Here is a 26,915-nt window from a genome sequence, read left to right as displayed (position 1 = left end):
GGTTGATGGAAATTGATGAGGGAAAACAAACCCATTGATGATTGTGTGGGAAGGTGGTGGTGGTGGGGAGTAACTCGGTTGGAATGGAAATTGAGAAGGAAGTGGTCGGTAGCTTGGGTGCGATGGGAACTGGGTAACGTGAGGATGAGAAGAAGGAAGGCAGTAATACCCATCGCTGTAACCCGTCGGACTAGTCGGAAACAGGCCCAGTTGCAGGCTCTGATACCAATTGTTACGATCCCCGGGATCATAGCCATGGAACGACATTGCAGAGGCAAGGAATTAAGAGAAAGCTAAAGAAACTATCACTATCACTTTCAATTTCAAACACTTTGGCAGGTGAAATTTTCATTAATGTTAATGTAGTAATCTGTTTCTCTTGGAATGAAGAAGCTAGCTTTGCACAGCAACTCAATAAAGTATCATAAGAGATGGCGTGGGAGGCATCTCATTTGATTTGGATTTGTTTTGGAAGAGGTCTGATTTCAGTTGATCGAGAGGGAGAGACAGAAGTAGAGATCCATAGCAAGATTTGGATCCATATTAATCCAAGATTGTGGTGTTTTGATAGAAAGAGAAGTAAGAGTGTTTGGTTTCAATTATCTTCAATCTGTTGTGTTGGTGGGTTTCGGGAGAGTGAGGATTGCAGGTATGGAACTTTTCTTTTGCTATGGTTGTTGTTAGTTGTCGTTTCCGTTGATTGGGTGTTGTTGGTTTTGGATTAATGTAAGTTTTTATGTCTTGGGGGTTGGATTTGGAATCTGGGTAATCGATTGAGAGGGTTTCAGGTTGTAGTTTTATTGTTACATGGTGGTTCACTTGATTTCATGGATTTGTTTTGTGAGTTTTGGTTGGTATTAATTTTTGATCAAATTCTGTAGCAATTTGTAGTTTATGTAAAGGGATGAGTTTAGGCGGTCTACTTAGGCGGCTAATTAATTACATATTAATGTATATAGAGCTCAATCAATTAAGGGAAATGAGAGATCTGGGTAGGGAAGACTACAGTACTTTATACTTCATACTTGAATAACAATACAAAACCAAGATAATATTGAGCAGCAGACAAAGGGACAGCAGCAGAAAAGTTTTTTGCATATAATCTGCAAGAACAAAACAATTTTGAATTATTGAATGTAAAGAAAACAAAATATATACAGACAACCAAAAAGAATTTTTGGATGTACGTACACTGCAGAAAAGAAAATAAACTTTTTTTTCACACAAAACATGGAACTATCTGAACAAATTGTTAATTAGATCAAATGGCTAAAGTCTGTTTAGTCCCTGTACTATGTCTCTCTCATCGTTTCAGTCCCTGACATTCCAATTTAATCTGAAAAGTCCCTGAGGTCTCAATTTCCGTCTAATAGGTCATTTCCGCGGGAAATTAGGAATTAGTCATGGGTGAAATGTCCAATATACCCCTCAGTTATTTCTTTTTTCTTTTTTTTCCTTTTTAATTTATTTTTTTCCTTTTTTTCTTTTTCCTTTTTAATTTCTTTTTTCTTTTTCCTTTTTACTTTCATTTTTCCTTTTTTTATTTTTATTTTTTTCCTTTTTCCATTTTAAATTCTTCTTTTTTTCTTTTTCTTTTTCCTTTTTAATTTCTTTTTTTCATTTTTTTCTTTTCCTTTTTTAATTTCTTTTTTCCTTTTTTTTCATTTTTCCTTTTTAATTTCTTTTTTTCCTTTTTAATATCTTTTTTTCCTTTTTTATTTTTCCTTTTTAATTTCTTTTTTGCTATTTCTTCTTTTTTTCTTGTTCCTTTTTAATTTTTTTTCCTTTTTAAGTTCTTTTTTCTTTTTCGTTTTGCCTACTTTCTACTTCCTCAACCCACCAATCCCATTCTGATCAAACTCCACAACCCATCTGTTTCCCAATCAGCTCGGAAATTCGCCGCTAAACCACTCCCCTCTTATTTTCACAGCCTACTTCTCTCTCTCCCACTCAAATCCCACTTTCTCTCTCCACATCAAGCCTCAATTTGGAAACTTTTCACTGAAAATTACCATTTTTTAACTTTTCACTGAAAACTACCATTTTTTCAAACTCTGAGGTTTTTGGGTCTTGCTCAAAATGGTGATTTGGATTTTGGGTTTGGTTGAAATGGTGGTTTTTGATGGCCAAGTTGACAAAACCCAGAAGTGAAGAAGAAGAATAGTGATGGAAAAGAAAAATGGCCGCTGGCGTGGAGAACAAGAATTGGGGTTTCGGGTCGATCTGGATTGGTTCGCTGACGTGGCGCTAACGATGCAGCAGAATACGATGGTCATTAAAAAGGAAAAAGAAAAAAAAAAAGAAGAAGGAAAAAATAAAAATAAAAAAATAAAAATAAAAAAATAAAAAAAGGAAAAAAGAAATTAAAAAGAAAAAAGAAATTAAAATGGAAAAAGGAAAAAAATAAAAATAAAAGGAAAAAGAAAAAAAATGAAATTAAAAAGGAAAAACAAAAAAGAAACAAGAAAAAAAAGAAATTAAAAAGGAAAAAGAAAAAAAATTAAAGGGAAATGATGAAAAAGGTCACCTTAGAGAGTGAAATGATAAAAAAATCAACTAGTTTCCCACTTGATAAAAAGATCCATAATGAATTGTTAATAATATTAATTTAGTCCTTATGAATAATATGATAAATGTTAAAAAAGGTCAATTTTTAAATTTTTTGATTCCAATTCTGCCCTTGAAGCCTAAAAACTGATCAATACATACATAGATTCACCAACCCAAACCCGCATCCCTCTCTCCCCCTCCTTGTCTCTCATTTTGCAAACCCTGCATTTCCCGAAACCCTAGAAATCTAATTTCGATTTCAATTCAGTCAAATTCCTGCAATTGATTCGTTGATGATGGCCCACGGAAAAGTCAGTCTCACTCAAGAACTCCTCCCCTCGCCGATCTTCTCCACCACCAAAGGTTTGTGTTCTTCAGCTGCTCCTCTATCCTTATCTGTCCGCATCGCATTCGATTTCTTTCTTGTTTTTCTTCTCTGTAATTTTATTCCATTATTTGCTAGATCTTTCTCTCTGTGGTTCTGGTATGCATTTGAAATTTTTGTTATTCCAGCCAATTTTGAATTAGGGCTGCTAGCTCCAAAGATTATGCTGATATATGGATTAAGAAATTGTTGGATGTTGTTACTGGTTTGCATTTTGATTTTGATTTTGAGCTGTCTCAGACTCGGAGATGGCACTAAGGGAAGAGTTCGAGATGAGCGTCGCAGGATCTTGAGAGGTGGAGCCTTCGATCAGTCAGATCCTTGGAAAGATTGACAGGTTCACTGAGATTGTGAGTGTTTTCGGTTCTTGTGGATCCACAATTTTGATTTGTTGAGTTTGTGTGATGTTTAGAAGGCTGAAGAATCAGGTTGGTCGATTCATTTTAAGTCATTTTTCATTTTGATTTTACAGTATGTGCGTTTGATAATTAAATAGAAAAGAAACGGGTACGATCTGTGGTGTGGTCACAATTGTTGTCAAGCAAGAACAATTGGCTTAATTGAATTGACGAATTGATTTTCTTGTAAGATTAGCAGTTTGTTTGGAACACAGATGTAAGGGCGTAATGTTGATTTTTCTGGGTGGGTGAATTCGTAGTAGGAGGCGAATATGCCTTTCATCTCCATTTCATGTTCATCACATCTTTGCACTGCTGGATTCCTTTGGAAGATTGTAAGTGTTCAAGTGTGGTACAGTGCCCTGTTTGGCCTCGAATGCGATTGCAGGTCTACTTGTTCTTTTCCTACTTAAACTGATAGGGCCAATAAATGTGGTTCCTTAAATTGTTGACCATTTTATTTTGATTCGGGCATTTTGAGACTTTAGATATTAAGCTATTGTATGGGAAACATAGCATGTTCCATAGTGTAGAAAACATCTTTTACAAAGTGTTTTGACTATGACAAAACATATGCTTTATTTTATTATCTTTTGTAGCCACTGCAACTTTGTGTTTAAATTTAGTAATTGACATTACACTACGAAGCTAAATTGATGAACTTAAGTTGCCAGTGTTATTTTTATTTTTGGTGTGAAGTTGTCAGCGTTTTTTTTTTTTTTTAGCAGTTAGATTTGGAAGTTTCTTATGTTTTTTGGTTTACTTCTATGGATATTACACCTGTGGCATCATTAACTTATTTTTGAAATTTACATTAAATCCAGGAAAAAGCAATGTTTGGTGCCTCTATCCCAACAAAAATGTTGTGTTACAGGATGTCTTTGGCCAATAATCTTCAGCTGATCTAGAAGCTAAATTGACCAAGGTATTATTGTTTCAGTGCTATGTTTATGGGTGTTCTGTATGAGGGGTATTTGCTAAGTACAACTCTTGCTAGTCGTGTTTTTAATGGCACATAAAAAAAAATTCTAATATCAATGTGCTTCTTACATGGTGATCCCATTACATTTCCCGAAGAAGAGCCATAACTAGTGCTAGCTTTCGAAATAAATAAGAGCGTATCTATTGGGTTTTTTTTTTTGTCACCATTGAAAAATCCACCATACTGTTTGGTTCATTGGTTTCACTAGAAGATGCATGCAAGGAGGGGTTGCTGCTCTGTTGGATTTGCACAAGGAGGATTTTCTGCTCTGTTTTGTGCAAGGAAGAGCTGTTCTTCTCTCATCCCCAGGGGTGCTTATATATACATGTAACATTTTAGTTTTTGTCAATTATTGTACTTCAGCTGTCAGTTGTTTAAGCATCTCTATTTTTGTGTTTGTCCTAATGGAAATATGGGTTTACAGGCCAAGAGAACATAGAAACAAGGAGGAATGGTGATGTGCGCTACAGTACTCGTTATCATGTCCGCTTTCATGTTGGTTCTCCTAGTCCTCAAAGAGATACTTCTTTGATCTAAGTGGACAGTTGGTTCCAAATTTTGGCTCCATTCTAATTGTCATAATCCTTCCTTGAGAGGATTCAACACGAGAAGATATACTCTCCTTAGCAGAAGACAAGAGGGAATTTTGGCGTGCCTAGGTAGATATACTACATAAAAGTGATTATTCTGTTGTATCCTCTATATTTCTGGGTATTATTGAATAGTGGGTGGGGGGAGGGTAGTGATCAGTTAGGGAATGAATGCCATGGAAATTGTATGGAGCACATATTGACATATTGTATGTTGTTACTTGAGGAAGAGTGTTTGTTGATCGATCTATGTTGATTTTTTTGATTTCATTTGTTCGGGATTTTGGTGCTTTGATTCCCCTGCACCATATGAGTAAGATGAGGGGCTTTTGTTCTTTTCATATTTAATTTACTGATTCAAAAAAAACTTCAATATATACTTTAATTCTTGGCCCCCAACTTCCTCCTTAACATTATGTGATGTGGCTCATCTTTGTCGGTGATTTGATCCTAACAGTGACTTGACCAAGGATTGACAGTGACATGGTCAGTGACTTTGCCCGTGACTTGAGATTAACAATAACTTGGCCAGTTACATAGCCTATGACATGACCAGTAATTTGGTCAGGGATTGACAGTGACATGGTCAGTGACATGTATAATAATGACATGGTAAGTGACATGATCAGTGATTTTGTCGGTGACTTGAGGTTAACAGTCGTTTGGCCAGTTACATAGCCTATGACATGGCCAGTAACTTGGTCAGGAATTGACAGTGACATGTTCATAACAGAGACATGAGGTTAACAGTTACCTGGTCAGTGACTTAGTCAGTGACATGCCAGTGACTTGGTTAATGACTTGACCATCGACTTGTAATCAACATTAGATATGACCAGTGACCTGACCAGTGACATGTTCATAACAGAGACATGAGGTTAATAGTTACTTGGTCAGTGACTTAGTCAGTGACATGCCAGTGACTTGGTTAATGACTTGACTATCGACTTGTGATCAACATTAGATATGACCAGTGACCTGACCAGTGACATGTTCATAACAGAGACATGAGGTTAACAGTTACCTGGTCAGTGACATGCCAGTGACTTGGTTAATGACTTGACTATCGACTTGTGATCAACATTAGATATGACCAGTGACATGTTCATAACAGAGACATGAGATTAACAGTTACCTGGTCAGTGACTTTGTAATACCCCGAAAAATCCAAATTAAATTCCATGGATTTTTAGAAACGATTTCACGATAGTGGGAGCGAGTACGAAGCTTGGAGAAGTTGTGGAATTAGTTCGAACGATTTTATTTTCGAAAACGAACGTTTTTTTAGGGGGTCGAGAAAGTTGACTTTTTATACGTTCAAAATTTGGGAACACTTCCTTCATGAAAGTTGTAGAGCTTGTCGATACGATCGCGTGCATATGTGGAACGCAATATTCGGAGTTCGTATGAATAAGTTATGAATATTTGAAAATTAGGAATTTTCTATAAATATGGAAATTTTCTGATTTTTCATTAAGGACGAAAGTTTGCAATTTTGCGGAATAGTCCCTCCGGTCTCTCTCTCTCAGCCTCAGACCCGCCGGGTTTCCGCCGACCCGACCCGGCCGGAAAGGGCACTTCCCGGCATCCTCCGGCCACGACCCGGCCCTCTCCGGACTCGCCGTGCCACGCCCAGCCGGCTAGTGGCCTCCCCTTGCACCGCCGCTTTTCCCAGAAGGAGATCGGGGCTCCCCAGCCACCGATCGGTGACCCGGCCGGATTTCAAGTTTTCCGGCGTTCCCTCGGCCGATCCTTCCCATTTTCGTGATTTCCTCTTCATGCTGATCATCCCCATATAGGCCTAGCATGACGATTTTGGGTGTAGAGCGCTTGATCAAGGTTTGACTTTTTCGACGGCTCTGATTCAATCTGGAATCAGATCAGACGCTCCGGATTAATCCAACTTCAAAGCTTGATCTAGGACGATCTAGGCCAAACCAGACTTAGCTCCAGGTATGGAAGTCGATCACCCTTTCATTTTGAACAAGTTTGTAGTTGGTCGCTTTGCCATCGGAGGTGGTTGACCCGGAGTTGACCGCCGCGTTGACCGCCCACTGACCACCGCTTGTGGCGGCGCGCCAGACCATATTTCGAGTTTTCATTATCTAGGCGATGATCTATGCATCCATACGAGCGTTTTGATATATAACATGGTCATGTTAGAAAAAGTTGATAAATAGTGGATTTACGTTTTTACGTTACTATTTACGGTTTTTACGTTTTATCTTCGGTTTACGATCTGCGAAGATCAGACCATTGGTTTTGCTTCAAATTTAGATATGTTGATCGTATGACTGTACCGATGACTTTGTGAGGTCACGGGCGAAGATCCGACCGTTGGATCTTCGTATAATTGTAAAACAGTAATTCGGAAGGCGATTCGTGAGAATCTGACCGTCGGATTTTCATATAAATTTATGGAGATATTAGTAAGGGCGATTCAGGAAGATCAGACCGTTGGATCTTCGTGATAATTTTGGAGGATGGTCCTAAAGGCGATCCGTGAGGATCCGACTGTTGGATCATCATTAAATTCAGATCCGACCGTTGGTTCATCGTTTAATTTGAATCCGACCGTTGGATCATCATTATATTCAGATCTGACTGTTGGATCGTCGTTTAAATACGTTTATGAATTGTTGGCTAAGTTAAGATCATTATTGGATTAGGTGATCGATGGATTGATTTGGCGGACGATTCGTGGAATTGTAGTTTGAGCTGTTAAGAAGACGCAGCTGGATTAGAGGTGAGTAAACCTCACGTGGTTCATATTACGAACCGAATAAATTTAATTACTTTATTTTTATCGCAATTGTGTGAAAATATTTGTGGAATAAATATTTGTTTTAAATCATATGGACTTGATCAACTATGGTCCATAGGTAAGTAAAATGATTTTATTGTACAAATGAATTTCACGGTTTTTATGCTTGAACTATAGTTGGTATTAGTGGTCATCCCTGAGCGGATGATTACGTATATATATATTTACGTGGAATATATATATTGGTTGATGTGTGATTGGTGTGATGAAATGATTGAGAATGGATTGGATATTACTCAAGCTATTAATCTCGCATTTTAATTGTTGAATAATGAAATGTTGATCATGTGGTGTGAAAGCTATTTTATATGCCCAAATGTGATTATGTGGAAATTATTTTAAGAAATAAAGATTTATCTTGAAATAATATGTCTCTTTATGTGGGTGTACATATACATATATACGATCTATAAATCATAAAGATTGTATTTTGTGAATTTGATTATGTCTGAGAAGTACAGTTGTGAAGCCGGGTGATTCCTACAACCCCGTGCTTAAATGAATTACTGGTAAATGTGTTTTGGTGTTATGAGACGTTAAGCCTGGGCCCTAGTCCCTGTAGATAGTGCACTATTATACTCATAGGAAGGAAGTAGCCGACCTTGGGTATACATACTTTGGAAGTAGCCTTAGTATGCTGCGGCTTACCCGTATTTTGGGTATAGTAGACATACCCTAGTACGTGGATTTGTGATTTGTTACCAGTTAATCCGAAAATTCACTAAAATGAAAAGTGTACTTATATTATTTTGATCAAATATCTATCTGTGATATATTGCTAATATGTGAAGGTGTTAGTGAAAAGAGAATCAAGCATGCTTTGCTTTAATGTTATTTCACATATTAATGTTGCAATATTTGTTGGTTGTGATCAGTCAAATGTGGAGTTTTAAAAGAAAGCATCGAGAATATACTTATATGTTTCTGTGATTTTTGGAGTTACCTTGTGAGTGTGTTGATTGTTTACTTGAGTTATAGTAAATATAATTGAATAAATCAACAGTTCTTTCGTGTTTACTCATACGGGCTGTCAAAAGCTTACCGGGTTTTGTGTTGTTGCAACTCCCGGTACACTATTCAAAATGTGTAGCGGGTAATCCTACAGGTCAGGAGAATCAGGGCAGTGATCGTGCGGTTTAGAGTATTAGTATTAGATTTATAGCATTTGTTTTGTGAGGAGAATTGTGCTCTCTTGAGCTTTATAATTTGTTTTGGTGAGAGTGTATTGTAATAAGTAGCTTGAGGATTTGGTTTATGTAATTATCGAGAGGTGTAATGTACAGTTGATTTTGAGAAAAAAATTCTGAGATTATAAACAGGGTATTTGAGGTTCATGCTTCGAATATGAATTACTTAAATTCAGAATTCGGGGTGTGACAGACTTAGTCAGTGACATGCCAGTGACTTGGTTAATGACTTGGCTATCGACTTGTGATCAACATTAGATATGACCAGTGACCTGGCCAGTGACATGTTCATAACAGAGACATGAGGTTAACAGTTACCTGGTCAGTGACTTAGTCAGTAACATGTTCATAACAGAGACATGAGGTTAACAGTTACCTAGAAATAACAGTGACTTGGCCAGTGACATGGCAAATGACATGTATACTACTACAATAAGTGAATCAGACGACGGAGATTTGGAGTTGTGTGATGACCAGCCTCACTGTGGTCTAAACGAGTGTTGTGTGATTCAAAAATCACACAACGGTGAAATTGCCGTTGTGCAATATTCATTTCCTCAACAGATATTTAGTTCTGTTGTGCGAATTCTGCGCAGGCATGTGCCTGGCATGGCATGCGCGGGGATGCCTCGGCATTGGCATGGCCATTCAGACAACAGAAAATGAAATTTAGCTGTTGTCTGAGATTCATAACACACAACAATTATATTGTTTATCTGTTGTCTGAGATTCATAACACACAACAGACATAATTTTTTCTTTGTTGTCTGAGATAAGTAACAGACAACCCAATGAAATGATATCTGTTGTCTGTTGATTGATTCAGACAACAGGGATAATTTTATTTCTATTGTGTGTTATGAATCTCACACAACAGAATTTTGTTATTTTCTGTTGTTGGTTGTTGGTTCACACAACAACTATATTGTCTTAACTGTGGTGTGAATATTGTAATCGAATTGGCTAACATCTAGTAACTGTTGTACGAGAAGCCTTAATTTTGAATCATTTTACAGTCAGACAACATGTTATTTTGCATTGTGTTGTATGACTGAACCTTGGACAACTGAGATTGCCTTATCGAATTGTGTGAGGAGAACTCAGACAACATATTCTTTTTATCAACCATTGTGTGAGCATTATAAACCAGTTGTGTGATTATTTTAGGGTCTGTTGTTTGAGCTTGGTTCTCACAACTTGGTTGTCAACTGTTGTTTGTTCAATCATGACCTAACTAGCTGGAACAATTTTCCAGAAACAATAATGCTTCATGTATATATATATATATATTACCACAAAAACAGTACATTACCAAATGAACAATACATATAAAGCCACATTGATCCATATCATTAGTGTAACTATATAAGTCAAGTACAACTAAACATCCAAAGTAGATAATTAAACTACCAAACAAACAAAGAAAGCATTCCTAGTCTAGCTAGACCAATGCATGCATGAATCAAAAGCTGATAATTGTTTCATGTGATCGATATCTATCAGCACAAGCAAAAATTCATCATGTTTTCCAAAAACATATGCGATGGCTTCTACACATATCTATTAACCACAAACCTAGCCCACTCATTCCTCATCTCATCAATATCCACTTGGGTATAAACTTGGTTGCTTCTCCTCTCCCACTGAAAAAAATTCAAGTAACCCAAGTCAAAATTACCATAAAAAGCTTGTTGGAACACAAACAGAATAAACAAGCTTTAATTGTACCTTGTTAACAAATGAAAAGTCTTTATCCTCAATGATGTCTCTCATGTATCGCATGATAAAGTAGCCACACTCCTTGTTGTTAGGTTGAGGAGGAATACCCTAAAAGCAGTATAAACGAGTATAATAATTCTTTTGATACCCAAAACGAATATCAATATAAGATAACTACGTACTGAAGCAATTAGTTCACCAGAAAAAAAAGTAACAAGAAAAACCTAAGTTAAGATTCATACTTGAGACAAGAAGAAAGAGAGTGTGGAAACAAGGAGTTCTTAACATACTCCTGCACACAGAGGATTAATAGATAAACTGTTAGAAAAATTTAAGAGACAATGATACCAACACTATCCCCAAAAGAAACAAATGATTTGTATTAGTATAGAGAAGGTGTTGACTTGCTAAAACAGGTAAGAGTATCATACCAGCTCTTGTGTTAGGGTAGAGATGACCGATTGAAGACCATATTTGGATACATGTGATCAAATCAGCATTGCGTTGATTGACAGCTTCCAAATGTGTAGCCAAGTGACAGTTCACAAAGCACATTATCTGATCATAGACTCTGATTCTCATAGAGCCTGGACATGATTAGTAAGGTTATAAAAACATGCCAATGAACTGCAGGCTTATTATATTAGGTGAAAGTCTAATTCCTAGAGTTTAGTTCACGCTAATCACTTACCAAAGAGATATGAACAAGCCTGCTAGTTGCCTAGAACCCATACATTCATAATTTTTCCTTCTTGAAAAGCCTTTCCTATATTATCCAGCCACCAATGCCCAACAGAACTCCTTTCAAGCCCTACCTACCTACAAATGGAATAGTAATTTAGTTACAAACAATGAAAGAAGCTCGATACCTAATTACAACTATGCATCAGCCACTCTCTTGTTGGCTAGAGGATTCTAAAACACAATTAAGGCAATTCTCAAATCATGAACAAAAAACAATTGTAGCACAATAAAACCAGCAAATTCACAATTCATATCCCTACTGATTTGACGAAAACAGAACATATATTCAACACTAGAAACTTCAACCCAATAATCTAAAGGAGCAATCAATAAGGAGATTATCAAAGTATGAAAATAGATGCAGAATACCACAAAGTAGCAACTTGTAACCCTCACCTCAACTTAATAACTGAGCTTCTTAAAACCCAAATCGGAAAGAAGTTTAGTTCTTCTCCTTGTTTTCTCTTCAATCCGCAGTCTCAAAAAAAGAAAAACAGAACTAACCTACTCATCCCAAATAAGTATCTCGATGGGGAAGAAAAATAGAAAAAAAAAGAAAGAAAGATGAAAGTCAAACAGTGAAAGAGATAAGACCTTGAGCTAGGTGGCTTCTAGGTTTCAAACACGTGAAGCTAGCATCCACTGATGCTTAATAAACAAAAATAACCTTAATCTAAAAACTAACTAGCTTTATCAATAACAAAAAAAATAACCTTAGGTAAAAGAACTCATCCTAAAAACAACTTTAGGTAAAATATATAACAGATTAACAAAAAAGAAAAAGAAATTTTTTTTTTCAGGATTTCACACAAGAAATCAAGGTATGCTATAATCTTCTCACCAACATCTTCCCATTTAACTAAAGGACTTCTATCCACTATGGCACTATTTATCATTTCAACCAATTTTTCATCATAACCTGCACCAGAATCTTGCACAGGTTTTGATCTTACAATATATTGGTATGACTCCTCATTGCTGGTATGCTTGTACTGGGATGCAGAGCCTTGGGTCTTACATGATTTTGTGAATTCGACATTGTTGATAGCTACAGAACCACCAAGATCGACCACCGTATTAGCTTATAACTCCTTATCAAAGAGAAAATTTATGATTACTTATCACTATTGCAAATGCACATATGGAATTAAAAAACACAAAAGCAGCTGTGATGTGAACTAATCAAGGAATCTAGTAGTTTCAATATAATCTCAAGAAAACTGCAGCAAGAAATTCGATTCGGATAGGCAAGCAAGAAAACTCATCCCTACTCAACTCATTGCCTAAGCAGCTAATCACAATACTGTGATGAAATTTTTTTTAAGATTTTACTTCTACACAAGTTTGATTAACTTGAATGATTGATAAGCCAAAAGCAACAGGGAGCCACAGTTTTCAAATAAACAACAATTGGGGCACTTGATATTTAATTCAAAAGCAGTATATAAACAATCAATGAAAAAAACAAAAACAAAAACAAAAAACAGAAGGATAAATAAATCAGAAAATGAGTGATTTATACAAAAACCTGTTTCATAATCTTTAACTAACATTTATCAGATTAAGGTGGACTTTAGGATTTTAAGCCCTAAATTGATATGTTTCTTTACAAAGATACAAAACCTGCAGCGAGAATGCCTTCTACATTCATTGCTGAAATACATAGATCTATGTATTATCTAGGAAGATAACTATACTTATTGAACTTGCCTAAACTTTATTGCTCGCACCATGGAGGAGTGCGATGAGTACCACATGCTGCTTACACAGAAATATTTTTTGAAATAGACAATTTGGACCTAAGAAAGTATTGACAGAAAACTGAAACTTTCAGCAACAGAAAATAAAACCAGACTTTTTGACACAAATAACTAAATAAGAAGATAGTATATATACCGTGCGATATAAGTGACAATGTTACTTGTTGTTCCTGCATGAAGTCAACAAACAAAAAAATTAATTTCAGAGAGAAAGATGATGAAGTGAAGGATATAAATACAAATGTCTATATCATATGAAGACATACCACCGCGCAGCACGCAACCAATATCAAACCAGCTGCATAATGCGATGGCAGATTCAAAAGCTTGCTCACAGAATACCCCCTGATAAAAGCATCACCTGAAACAAGTTGAAGATGATAATAAGTTGAAGATGACAAGAGTCATTTGAGCCAAAAATTCAGATATAAACTATTAAACTAATAAACTGAATAATCATTCTGATTATATACAATAAGTTATCCAATTAAAAAAAAAGAATCACACTTGCAATTCTGATACTCATTTAAGCTAGACAATGCAAATTAGGTAGCGCCATGGCAACAACAGCTCACATATCTAATTTGAAACAAGGCATACCTGCTCAATTCAAAAGAATAATTCTTAACATTTACAATCATTGCAATCTTTGATACCCATCGAATAATTGTTTATCAAACTTTGATATATCAAAAGCTTCGAGTAAATGTTAAGATTGGAATCTTTGCAATCTTAACACATGTTAACATTTACAATACCCACCTACAAATCTTAAAACTTTGATAAACAATTATTTGATTTCTACACTAAAAAGCACCATATAATCACTTAACCTTGACAGAGAGTTAAAGCTTACATCGATGGTTTGCTATTTGAGATGGGCGGCAAGGAGCTATTCCTGGGTCTGAGCAGTCATGGCCATATATGCACAATTGTAGAGTTAAAAAGAGAGAGCTAGTGGGAGATTGCGTCGTCTTGCTGAAAACCCCAAAATCCCAAAAGTCTACTTTGCAGGGCCTAGATCAAAATGGAATGAACATAAATCTAAGCTCAACAACAACAATATCACATCGAAAACATCATATCAAAACACAAACCACAAATCAAAAACCACAAATCGATCGATTCTGGTAATAGATCCACTGCCAAATTGAAATAAGGATTGATAATCGCATAGGGTTGGATTAAAGCCATGATAAAGTGGAATCTAAAGAACAAGTTGTGAGATAGATTCTCCTGAAGCTACCATTTATGCATTTCAAGTGAAAAATTAAGAGCCCTAATTTGAAAATTTGGGAAATTCAAAAAATCAAAACCCTAGGTTTTGGGAGCGGTGGGAATTAGAATGCTTTTAGGCGGGGGCTAGGCGTTGTGTTCTTTCGCCGCTCTCTCTCACTTACCCACATCGACAAGGATCTGCATCTCTGGTAACAGCTTGCGGGGATTTGACACGGCAACGAGGAATGGGGTGCGTGTAAATGCGCGCAGGTTAGCAAGGAAGTTGGGGTAGGCAGACCTAGGAGTGGAGTAGGCGGTGAGAGAAGGCTTGGCTAGCGACGACATCTTCCTGGAGAGGAAGGTGGCGAAGGTGTGAGGGAAAGGATAGAGTGAGAGATAAGGGAGTATTGAGAGAGAGGGCGAGAGAGAGAGAGAGAGAGAGTCGGGGAAGACAGAGAAGTTTATTGAAACGTGGTCGTGGGTAAGCCAGTGATTTTTTTTTTTTTTTTTTTAAGTCTGTCAGACAACGTATAGTTAAGAATCTGTTGTGTGAATGTATATAGGTAAAAATTTGGACAAACAAGGGGAGGGAAAATTGCCGCCTATGCCTACATATGTTTGATTTGAATGAAACTTTGCCGCGCGCTCTGCAACCAAGTTCCATGATCTGACAATAGATCTTTAACAATCTGTTGTACAAATTTGTGCATCTTGCACAAGGTACACCTAGTAGGATTTTTCGAACTTCATACAACATTCAATCACACAACGTATAAGAAAAAACTGTTGTGTGTCGAGTTCAAATTCCATATTGGTGAGCTTGTTCTGAGAGGGAATTATGAGCTCAGAATGGAGGGAAATCAGCTTCCCATTTACACAATAGAAACGTCTTAACTCAGTTGTGTGATATCTTCCTAATTTTATTTTTTTCAATTTGCTTACATTCACACAACAGAAACAGAATTTTACCGTTGTCTGACGGAGTTTGTGTTAACACACAACAGCAGATTTCTGTTCCGTTGTGTGATGAGTGTTGTGTGTTTCGATTTTTGTAGTAGTGTAATTGACAGTGACTTGGTTAATGACTTGGCTATCGACTTATGATCAACATTAGATATGACCAGTGACCTGGCCAGTGACATGTTCATAACAGAAGGTCTATAAAAATAATGTTTCATTAAGGAAAACTAAACATACCAATGATGACACCATAAAAATATAAAAAAGTTATTTGATTTGGTAAGCTAGAGTTTACAATTGGTCAGGTCAGTGACTTGCATCCTAAGCCATAAACAAATTTCTAAAATTTCTTTTGTCCTTGCTACTGTTCTTTTTCTTCCTGGCTAGAACTTCTGCTTCTTCTTCACTTTCTTCCCTCTCTTTTCTTTTACCCCGTCCCATGTGTCCTATGCAAAATTTTGAAAATGAGAAGATCATCAATGACATGTTCATGATTGTGACAGGACCAGTGGCTTGAGGTTAATAGTGACATGGCCAGTGATCTCACTAACTAGGGACAACTTGACCAATGACTTCACTAGCCAATGACATGACCAATGACTTGATCAATGACTTAATTAGTGACATTGTCAGTGACATGCAATTATTACATAATTCAAATCATTGACAGTGACTTTTCTTATGAAAGAAAATATTGCTGAGAAAGAAATCTAAATATAACATTATGACCAAACCCCAATGTAAGTTGCAGCAGGCTCTGAGTGCTTTTCATTTGTCCTTGCAATGAATATGTCCCAGAAACGTACCACCATTCAAAGTAGAATCCTCCTGGTGCATCAATTGTTGCATATCCAAATCTAAAATATGTTTACTCTTGAGAAAATCACTCAATATATACCATGAAGTCATCGAAAACAACGTTATGCAAACACATACAAAGTGGAATTTTGTCAATATGACAACAAAAGGGAACAACTCAAAAGTGATGCATCAATTACACTATTATTACTAATAAATTAAAGGGCTAAATACAAATTACTACCCTGTGGTTTAGGTCCAAAATCAATTCAGTCCCTGAACTTCTAATTTCATCAAAAACACCCCTGCACTTTCAATTTTGATCTAATAGGTCCAATTTGTTAGTTTTCCGACAATTGAGTTATTTAACTTGTTAATGTGGCTCATATATGACCTATGTTTTATGATGTGGTGTCGAGGTGGTCTGCATAGTCAATTTAGGAGTGAGTCCTACTATTAAAAATAAATAGTTTTTCAACAAATAATCCAACTATAACTTGAACCCATAACAGAATATTAACAAATTGGACCTATTAGATCAAAATTGAAAGTGCAGGGGTGTTTTTGATGAAATTAGAAGTTCAGGGACTGAATTGATTTTGGACCTAAACCACAGGGTACTAACTCGTATTTAGCCCTAAATTAAAAGAGTATCAAAAGCTAAAAGCATTACCTACTGGATCTGTAGCAACCTTTCTTTCAGCCATAAATGCATTTGCAGAAGTAGTCAATTTCCTTTTCAACAAGCAATCATGAATATAAACATCAAGCCTGTAGCAAAAAACAAGTCAAAGTAGGGTAAATATCAAACTGATAATTAATCCAGAGCACAAAAAGGAAAAGAACAACACCCACCAACAAATTAATAAATCACATGCAGACCTAACATTGAATATAGAAACTCGAGTAATCCAATACTTACATCTTATCAGCTTCCCAATTATCTCATGGACAAGAAACATAATAATAAGGAGAGCATCTTACCACGAAGCGTTTTTTCTAGTTCTACTTCAAATCACTGTTCTTGATGAAGCAAATTTGCAATGAGTTCACTATCAGCATTGACACATAAGAGTCGCAGAACTTAGAATTACACCAGATCAACCAAAACCGAACCAGATCAACAAGAATTACACCATAATTCACTAAAATCTGATTTATACGCCTCACAATACACAATCAGTTCAAACAGATTGGCTATAAACAAAGAGATCCGGATGAACGAATTGTGAATTTACTAATTTCGAACCAGAGCACCGAAACATTATGGAAAATTGAGAGAAGAAAACCAGATCGAATTTGAGAGCGGTGAAATTGATTGCCTATTAGAAACAGGCATTACCTTCATCATCACGATTGTCGTCTTTGTTTACGAGAGGCTGAGCCATCGAAAATCGGAATGAATCTCCGAGATCTGGATGAACTGTACGGGAAGGGGTAGCCGGAGAAGCCCTCGATTGGGGTGCGGTCGTGCGCGGTGGAGACGGAGCAGCTGCTGTGGGCGTCCCAGTCGCACTCGTGGCAGAGGACCAAGTTGTCAGCGGAGCAGCGGAAGGCGACGGCCTCGGAGGCACAGTTGACAAGGGTTCATACGCGCTTAAGGGAGAGGGAGAGGGAGAGAGGGCTGCGGTGGCAGTTTTTGTAATTAAATGTAATTCTAGTGGTAGGTTGTGAAGATGTGACCTTAATTATCATGGAGACATTTGTGTATCTTGAATTATAATAAGGAACTTCAAAATGACCTCTTTTATCATTGGCCCAAAAATTAAAATGGAAAAAGGAAAAAAAGAAAAATAAAAGGAAAAAGAAAAAAAAAAGAAATTAAAAAGGAAAAAGAAAAAAATGAAAAAAAGAAATTAAAAAGGAAAAAGAAAAAAGAAAAAAGAAAAAAAAGAAATTAAAATGGAAAAAGGAAAAAAATAAAAATAAAAAAAGGAAAAATGAAATTAAAAAGGAAAAAGAAAAAAGAAATTAAAAATGAAAAAGAAAAAAAAGGAAAAAAATAAATTAAAAAGGAAAAAAATAAATAAAAAAGGAAAAAAAAGAAAAAAGAAATAACTGAGGAATATATTGGACATTTCACCCAAGGCCAATTCCTAATTTCCCGAGGAAAGGACCTATTAGACGGAAATTGAGACCTCAGGGACTTTTCAGATTAAATTGGAATGTCAGGGACTGAAACGATGAGAGAGGCATAGTACAGGAACTAAACAGACTTTAGCCCTAGATCAAACTTCTTTACATATTATTCTTGTTTCATTTCCACTTCATCATTAAACTGTAAAATTACTTCATCATTAAACTCTGAAACTATTACGTGACACCGTGAAGCCATGATCAATTCATATTATCTATAATCTAAAGGGCGTCAACTGTTCACTGACGCGCCACTGTTCATTCGCGTGACCACTGTTCATTCGAGCCCGAAGTAAATGACTCTTTTGCCCTTAATTACATCCCTGCCGTTCAGTCTATTATATAAACACCCGCCTAGAATATGCTAGAACTCCAGAAGGTTCAGGTTTTTTCGGTCTCTGGCTTCTCCTTATCAACTATGATTTCTGTGGCAAAGGGATTGATTTCCGTCTCTAACCTGCATTTGATCACTCGGTGCAGTTGGTTATTGCACGCCTGCCATTTGACTATATCCTAAACCGTGCTTAGCCGTTCTATTCCAATCGTTGTTTGCGTCAGATTTGTATTCCATCTCCAGCATTATCAGACTCACTCCTATTCAATCTTCAGCATCAGAGATCTTTGCAATCATCATCTGCTCTCTGCATCCGACTTCTATTCGATCTTTACCATCTGTTCTTTTTGTTTAATCTTGGTGACTGAGTTGGTTTTGGGTAGACGAAGAACTTGGGTCCAGCAAGGGTAAGTGGTTTTGAATTTTTCCGCAGTTTTTTTCTGATTGATTGAAGCTTTAGATAGTTGGTTTTTGTGGATTTGTGGTTTGATTCATAGATTCTTTTCAGCTGTTCAGATTTGCCGCTTATCAATTTCTCAAGTTTCAAGGGCATTTTCGATCGCTGTTGACCTTCCATAAGGTAGTTTAAAAGTGAATTTTTGCACTGTTTTTTGAGTTGGCAGAGGTTCAAGGTTTGACCTTTTGATTTTTGTTCTCAAGAATTTGATATCAGGAAGGTCAAAGTGTCAAATTGTCTGTGTTTTTTTCGACTGTGAGAGAGTAAGAGTTCATATAGAATTGGGAACGTTTTGGAATCGGCATGATTCAAAGATAGTTTCTTTTTGGTAATTGATTAAATGGGTGTAGACTGATAACGGTCCGCAGGTTGACTGATAATGGCATGTTGGGAGGTTTGGTTGGTTTTAATGGTCCGCAAGTTGACTTATAATGGCTTATACACTTTAGAACAATGATACTAGATTAGCAATCGAGTCACAAAAATGATATCAGTTGTTTGTAATGAAATAATGGTTTATATATTGCTACCTGTAACCTTATTTGTTTTTAATTTTTTTAGATTGAACATAGATCAGTTGCTTTGAGATAAAGGTTGACCGCGCTTTGCTGCGGGAGTTAGGATTGTTAGTGAATTGTTTAGGAAAGCAAGTGATTGTATACATAAGAAGTTGTTATGTGTGGGATTAAAGAAACTGAAACTGAATACAATTGACATGAAACTGAAAATGAAAGAGTAGAAAACAAAGTGTGAATACAGCTTAGAAAAATGTTTTGGAAATTGAAGTAAAGATCCAATCTGGGAGGCTGGCAGAAGCAGAAATTGCAGAAGGCTAGGAATTGAAGAAGTTTGCAGGGAAATTCAATTTTTTGTCTATGAAAAATTATTATCTATATCATGTTTATCTACTTTTTAGTTTTTACTGATCTAACCGAACTGCTTTTGTTTGATTTTGGCTATATGAATATGTTCCTGAAAACGATTGATCTCAAACTGTTTTTTCTACGATTCGCAGTCTTTATAAGAGATCAACCACTCCGATACAAAAGAAAAGACGGCAAATCAGATTGTGTGGATTTTGGAGAAGGTAGATACTGATATTTTGGTTTTTGAGATTGATTGGAATGAATTAAGTACTGCTATCTTCATAGTGATTGATTACTGAAATTTTCCAATTCATCAAAACAAAAACCTTTTTTTTTTTTTTTTCTTTGTTTTGTTAATTAAAATATCTGTTGTAGCTTTTGAATATCTATCGAAGCCAAAGCTTTTTTGCACTGTGAAGTCAAGAGAACAAATCAAAACCACAGTATTTGTTATATAGCATATAGTTAACAAAGCATCGTTTGTATTAAATAATTCCAATTTATCTTACATAATACACGTGAATGAAAAACTTCTCAGTAAAGCTAATACATGGATATAGGTGTTACATTGTGTGAACAACAGTCAAAATGTTATCAGCTAAGATTCCTATCATTAACTCATCTTTTTACTATACCATACTCAGTTCGAAGTCATAGTTTGTAATATTATTTACATCTTTGCATAACAGAATACCTTTCATGGTCACAATTCTATCTCTGAAATCTTAGAATGAAAGCAGCAAAGCCATCTCTCTTCGCGTTCTAAACTGTTTATAGTAGGTAATAACAGTGAACATTGTGATCTTTTACCGTACTATTTTTTTTTTGTCCTGAATTTCATTCATTGGGTTCAATATGTCAACATTTTAATAACTTTGATTTATTGCATTTCTATGTATTATCAAATTTCTTCTCTGATTTTCATGTTTCAAACACGAGACAGATTTGAATTTAGCATGATAACTTGCAGCTACAGTTCACCTGTTGAACCAGTTTTAGAAACAACAATGTTAAGGCACTGGCTACCTTTATTAAATTATCAGAACATATTAGTTTTTGCATTTAGGTTTAATTAGACCAATATAGTTTGTCTTTTCTTCCCTTGAATTGCAATGTGACATAATTTTGTAATTTACATACTCAATAAGCATAAGGAATATGTATGAACAAAAGTCCATCTTCCTTTTTCACACTTAGAAATATGCAAATTACTGATAGATTTTCTGTTTTCTTACAGCAAAAATATTCTCTGCACACGCTCACAAAAAAAACTTGGCTGACCAAAACAGAACTAGCAGGAGGCTACCTGAAACTAATCAATTTACATCTAGAAGGTAAATATATTTCTCAAAATAAAATCACATATACCTTTTATCTTCTTTAAAGTTCAGCATATTATTTTAATTTGATTCGTTTACCATCTGATATTCATACAGTTCTATTTCGAAGTACCTTTGGTCACTCTAACTCAGCTGTAGATTTTGTATTGAACTTTTTTGCACTTTTTGAACTTTTTTTGAATTGATATGCATTATTTCACATTAAATTGACAGAACAATGGGCCACACTCTGATTTGTGAAATCAAAGCATTTCAATTGAATTTCAAGTTAAGAGCTTTAAAATAATACACTCTGATTATGGAGGCCAAAGAAGATAAAAGATATTTAGCTCACTGATTTGTATTTGTATTTTTGTTAAATACCTATGATGATTTAGTTCACTGATTTGTATTTGTATTTTTGTTTTTTGAACAGCTCCCAAATTGAAATTCACTGATAGTCTGAGAGAGGAAGATTTGACTAAAATCAAATAGAAAAGGTTTCATTTGTGAACATACTTCTTTTCTTATTTCTTTTTCTTTCTTTAGCTATCCTTTGATTTTAATGAAATTTACAGGAGCTTACTTATTCAGCAAAGCACAATAGAACGGCTTTGAGTCTGCGTTTATTTGAGCATCTTCACTTACAGAGGTTGCTCTCTAGGTTAGTCAAGTAATTAAATCTATGTTTTAGTTGAATTTGTGATCTTCTTTCTCAGTTCAAATGAATTTCCTAACATTCAATCATTTTCAAAGACGTACAAGTTTTTCTTTTCTTTGTTTCTGGCATGTCTAAATGATTACTTTCTGATATTTTCCATGAACTTGCATATATGATTATTTGAAGAAAGAAAAAGGAAGAAAAAAAAAGAACAAGGTGACAAAGTTGTAGTAGGTGATTTAAGTCTCTGTTTTTATTCTATTATTTTTATTAATTTGATAGTTTGATATCTTATTATATGCTCCGATTCATAATTTTCGGATTTTGTTGTTCATCCAATACAGAAAAAGAGAGGAGACAAAACAGAGAGAGAGAGAGAGAGAAGAGAACAGGGAATAAGGAAAAGAAACAGAAGAGAGAGGCGGAAAGTTGTTACTCAGAACAAAACAAGTGGAAGGTATTTGTGATTTTGTGCGAATTTGATTTGAAATTTTTTTTGTGTATTTGATCGGTCAAGGATTGAATGCTTCAAAATTCAATACTTGCTGATAAAGAATCAGGTTTTCAATGATTTTGTGTTTTCACAGTTACCACATATATTCATTACGCTGTTTGTGTTGTTTGTGCATATATATTGACTTTACTTTCAACCATATGAAAACACTATTTTGAAAATACTATCCTGTTCTTGATCAATGAAACTAAAACACTATAGTGATTCAGTTGACGTTATTCTGCCTTTTTCCTTAGGATATGCATGCTTTGTGCTTGGTTGGTTTTGTGTGGCTGGTGTATTTTTCAGAAGTTTTTCTCATTACTTTGTTTTATAGGGTACAATAGTGAATCTTCTGTTTATGATGCTTCATTTGATATGCTGCTGATTAGGTATCAAGTGCTCAACAAACCAAGAGAGGCCAACACCTTATGAAATGAATATCTAAAAGCATCAAAAGAGCATTCTACCTGCAACCACTCTTTAGCTGGAGACCGAAACGCAAGACACACCTAAAGAATAGTTTCTCCCTTCCTTGGTAAGTTTTCTCTGCAAGCTATTTTATCACCATGATTGATAAAAATATACTCTCTACTACTTCTCCACTCTTCATATTAAAAAAATACGATCATCACTGTCTTTATATTTGATTCTTTATCATTTCCTATTTTCAGCATGAAATTGATGATTTACTCTAAAGTTACTTTTGATTAAAAGTAAATTGTATCAATGTTCATATAATGTATACTAGATTTCATTTCAATTCAATCTTGATATAATGTATACTTTTAAACTTATTTTCTCTCCCAACAGTTGCTCTCTGCATTCATCACGGTTTTCCTTTCTCCTTATTATTTCTTTGTTCTTTATCTGACTTTAGCCAATGAAAATCTGATCCAACTGTAAATATTAACACTGAATTGAAAAATCTGATCCAACAGTAATTCCCGCAGCAAAGCGCGGGCAAATATTACTAGTGAATAATTAAACAGAAAATGATGATCTGAAATGGCTGCTTCTCTTTTTACAAACCTTAGAGCAACTCCAACAGCTTCCCTATAATTTCTGTATTATAGGGAAGCAAAAGTCAAATCTCTAGCCTCTTTTTCTTCTCCAAGTCCAACAGATTCTCTATTTTACAACAATCTCTAAAATCTCCATATTCTTCCTTAAAATTTTAGAGTTTGCTGTAAATATAGGGAATTTGATTTTCTCTTTCCTCACTTTCCCTAAAATAGGGATAGTTATAGGGAATCTGTTGGAGCAAAAGAGGCTTATTTTTCCCTAAAGTAGAAAAAAATCAAAATATGGGGAATCTGTTGGAGTTGCTCTTACAAAAACATTTGTTTTCCTCATTTCCAGTGATAAAGGGGAGTCGCTCACTTTCGTCTATACTGATTTCCAATTTCCATGCGATGTGATGTTAGCATCTGATTTCGCAACCCGCCGTCCACCTTGATAGTCTGCAAGACTTGATGTCCGTCTACACAAGCGCGTAATACACAAGCGCGTCCTCTCCTTCCCTCTCTATTCTGCTTCACCGCCAAAAGTACAGAACCTTCTCCCTCCTTCTCTGCTTCACTTCCAGCCACCTCTGAATCTCACTATCTCGCTCTTTGCGTTTGAATTTCCCACGGGTAATCTCATCGGCCACCAAAGACTTCAATTTCTCAATCAATTTTACATTCGGAGGTCAATTTCTCCATCAATTTTACATTTGGTTCGGCTCTAGGGTTAGGGTTTTGGTTTTGTGCATTTGCGTTTTGTGGCTTTAAAGACGGGTTTTGTAGTGATGGAGGAGCAATTCGTACTCAGAGTCCCACCTTCAGTTGCAGAGAGATTAGATCATCTTCTCAGCGAGAATGCTTCTTCAGACGACAAGTCGTTGGATTTGTCTTTCGAAGGTCAGAGCAAATGTACTTTCTGGATTGTATGCATCCTCAGTAGAACTGTTTAGTCCTGCATTGCCATTGCTGTTACATAAAAAGGCAGAACCCTCTGATAGGATTAAAAAAGGCTAGATTTTCGGTGTTGTTTCGTCAATGAGAGTTGATTAGGGTCTTTGTTATGAAGCTGCTTTGAGAATGGTGGCTAGTGATACATGGATAGTACTTTGGCATGGGAGTGATGCATTTGTTGGATTATATTGGAGGATTTAGTAGCAATTGGTTTGGACTTGGGATGGCAATTCGGCGTGATGCTTTGTAAATTGTTCGATCTTTTGCCTGCTTAGTGTGCCTGTAGCTCTTGTTCATACCAGCATTGTGATTAATTATGATTTCGAGTATGTTATATGGACATGGCAACTGGCTAAGTAGAGAGGAAAACAGTAACGATGGTGTATGTGCGTAGTTTGTTTTTTCCTTACCCGGCCTGTTTCATCAAATGGTTTGCATGTAAGCTTGAAATATATTGCAGAGGATGGCCGGAGTGGAACATTTGTAATTGGCAATGACCGGTTCCCTGCATCGCTCTTGGATCTTCCTACTGTTGTGGAATCCTACAAAACGTATGATGATAGTGTGTTAATTAAGACTGCAGATATTGGTCAGGTGGGGGGTGCTGTATGTCAAAGGCATATTGAAACAGCTAATTATGTGAGTGCTTCATTTCAAAGGCATTTATGTGATATTTTTGGGTTTTGACAGATGATTATGGTTAGAGATCCAAATGATCCTGCTCCAGATACAGTTGAGTACAGGCATGGTCTCACCCCTCCGATGAGGGATGCTCGAAAGCGAAGATTTCGCAGGGAGCCTGATCTAAATGTAACATTACTATCTTTACATTGGATTTTTTATTTACTAATGCCATATATATTACGGTAGGAAAGAAGAAATCCAGTGTCGCTTGGTGTAAAAGTGTAAAAAAAAACATAAATAAATTGGAAAGAAATGTCTTCTGAGAGAGACTCCTATAATTGTTGAGGCCTTTCTTTTTTATTTTACAGCACAGTTATCTTACGCTCATATACTTCACATCTGGATGTTGTTGCTGATAGTGATATTGTTGCATTTTACAGCCCGAGCTTGTCCAGCGTGTTGAGCAAGATCTGCTGAACATTAGTGCTGGTGGACCAGCTGACAATGTGGATATCCTTTTATATAATGTTTGAACATTTTTTGTTAAAGTTTGGCAAAATGTGGAAATAGTAGATTTTGGTCAAGTGAGAAATATGATCCCTCCTACTTTTGGTTTTAAACTTATACTGTTAAGCCTAGAATGCATCCCTATTTATGATGATTTACTAGGCCTTATTTTCATGAAGGCTGCATAAATTGCAATTGTTATGTCTTTTTGTTTAGCTGAACATGTTATTTTCCTTGCCTTTTTCTCCTCTTTTATAAGAAATTTTTAGGCCTCTTGTTCATCAGGTTATGAAGCGTACTGTTACATCAATTGATATGTGACTCTATCTCACTGCTAATACAGAAACTTTTCTGGATCTGTGATGATGGATTTGGCACTGTTGTCTTGTAACATTCAATCTGTATCATGTGCAAAGTTCTGTATGTTCTGTTTTGTTTATCCCTTGATTTGATAGCTCACATATTGAAGTAGCTGAGCAAGAGAAAAATCGAGATGGCAAGGCTGGTAATACAAGTAAAAACCCTGCACCAGCACCTGAATCAAAAAATGATATTCCTGAGGCTGCTACAAACACAGGGGAGCCTGATGGAGAGCCTGATAGAAGTGATTCGGATGAATCTGACGATTCAATTTGAAGCAAGCCCTTGTGCTGATATCGTTTCCCCGTCAAGCTTCTTGATGAAGTTAAGATGTGCATATCGAAAAGAACAGGGATGAAAGCTTGTTTTCTGAATGATAGCATAAATTTATGTTGTGTTGATAACATTAACATGTATACTAACATTATTTTTGATCTCCTCCTAGTCGGTTTGCCAGTTCTGAATATCCTCAGGATTCTCAAAGAACTTGTATAATTTGGTAGTATATAGTGGAAAACTTGTCTACAAGTTTGTACTTTTGCAAAGCTATGCCAAGTTTCATTTCTTCGTTCCAAAGGCATTTATAGGCTGTGGTATTGTCTTTTTTGAAGTGTTGCTTGAATGTTTGGGCTACCCACATCCACTATAAGTTACCGTCTACTCCTTCCTATTGGGCTGAACATGCAGCCTTTTCTTTCTACTGAATGCTCTTGTTCTCTAATCTTTCTAAGTCTGCAAAATTAATTTTGAGCGAGTCTATGCGCAATAGACTAACTTGGTTTGACATATTCGTATCTGGGAATCAACAAATACAACTCCACATCGGACATATTCGTATCTGGGAATCAACAAATACAACTCCACATCGTTTACATGCTTCACCATTTTTTGTTCTTGAGTTCAAGATGACCCCTAACCCAATTCTGGTATGCTAGGATCTGGTACTTGGCGATTATCTCGGGTCAGGTGTGGATGCTCCAGCTCTTCGCCGGTGGAGATCGATGAGTTTCAGTTTAGAGAGAGAGAGAGAGAGAGTCTGAGAGGAGAGATCGAGCAGTTTCAATTTAATTAATAGGGGTAAAATT

At 36.0% G+C, this 26,915-nt stretch overlaps 1 protein-coding gene and 1 long non-coding RNA gene across 15 annotated transcripts; one reads left to right on the top strand and one right to left on the bottom strand.

Annotated features, from left to right (window-relative positions):
- Positions 1–469: 469 nt before the first annotated feature.
- LOC133709065 (transcription initiation factor TFIID subunit 7-like) lies at positions 470–26,461 on the top strand. Of its 4 annotated transcripts, XM_062134665.1 has the most exons (7): positions 22,252–22,345; positions 22,774–22,919; positions 23,744–24,285; positions 24,800–24,933; positions 25,030–25,149; positions 25,404–25,477; positions 25,935–26,461. In XM_062134665.1, exons 3-7 carry the CDS (start codon positions 24,174–24,176, stop codon positions 26,104–26,106), a joined length of 612 nt encoding a protein of 203 aa, XP_061990649.1. In that variant the 5' UTR covers positions 22,252–22,345; positions 22,774–22,919; positions 23,744–24,173; the 3' UTR covers positions 26,107–26,461. The 4 variants fall into 4 exon arrangements, with proteins under 4 accessions (XP_061990652.1, XP_061990649.1, XP_061990650.1 ...); XM_062134668.1 differs by lacking the exons at positions 22,252–22,345; positions 22,774–22,919 and adding an exon at positions 470–649 and having other exon boundaries at positions 24,172–24,285; XM_062134666.1 differs by lacking the exons at positions 22,252–22,345; positions 22,774–22,919 and having other exon boundaries at positions 23,718–24,018; positions 24,172–24,285.
- On the bottom strand, positions 10,246–14,834 carry LOC133713038 (uncharacterized). Of its 11 annotated transcripts, XR_009847720.1 has the most exons (11): positions 14,540–14,831; positions 13,996–14,156; positions 13,406–13,500; positions 13,276–13,309; positions 12,398–13,178; positions 11,776–12,021; positions 11,327–11,454; positions 11,067–11,222; positions 10,878–10,927; positions 10,645–10,743; positions 10,246–10,559 (listed from the first exon to the last, which is right to left on the bottom strand). It is a non-coding gene; the product is annotated as an uncharacterized LOC133713038 (long non-coding RNA). The 11 variants fall into 11 exon arrangements; XR_009847723.1 differs by having other exon boundaries at positions 11,067–11,206; positions 11,776–13,178; positions 14,540–14,834; XR_009847716.1 differs by having other exon boundaries at positions 11,776–13,178.
- Positions 26,462–26,915: the final 454 nt, after the last annotated feature.

The sequence above is a fragment of the Rosa rugosa genome, chromosome 5, assembly GCF_958449725.1.
Source record: "Rosa rugosa chromosome 5, drRosRugo1.1, whole genome shotgun sequence".
Taxonomy (NCBI): domain Eukaryota; kingdom Viridiplantae; phylum Streptophyta; class Magnoliopsida; order Rosales; family Rosaceae; genus Rosa; species Rosa rugosa.
The sequence above is the reverse complement of the archived record's forward strand: the minus strand, read 5'-3'. Positions and strand labels throughout refer to the sequence as shown.

Excerpts from the sequence above, each read along its gene's own strand:
- LOC133709065 (XM_062134668.1), top strand. The coding sequence starts at position 24,174 with ATGGAGGAGCAATTCGTACTCAGAGTCCCACCTTCAGTTGCAGAGAGA. Across the intron at positions 24,934-25,029 it reads AGACTGCAGATATTGGTCAG|ATGATTATGGTTAGAGATCC; the intron begins GTGGGGGGTGCT and ends GGGTTTTGACAG. Across the intron at positions 25,478-25,934 it reads CCAGCTGACAATGTGGATAT|TGAAGTAGCTGAGCAAGAGA; the intron begins CCTTTTATATAA and ends TAGCTCACATAT.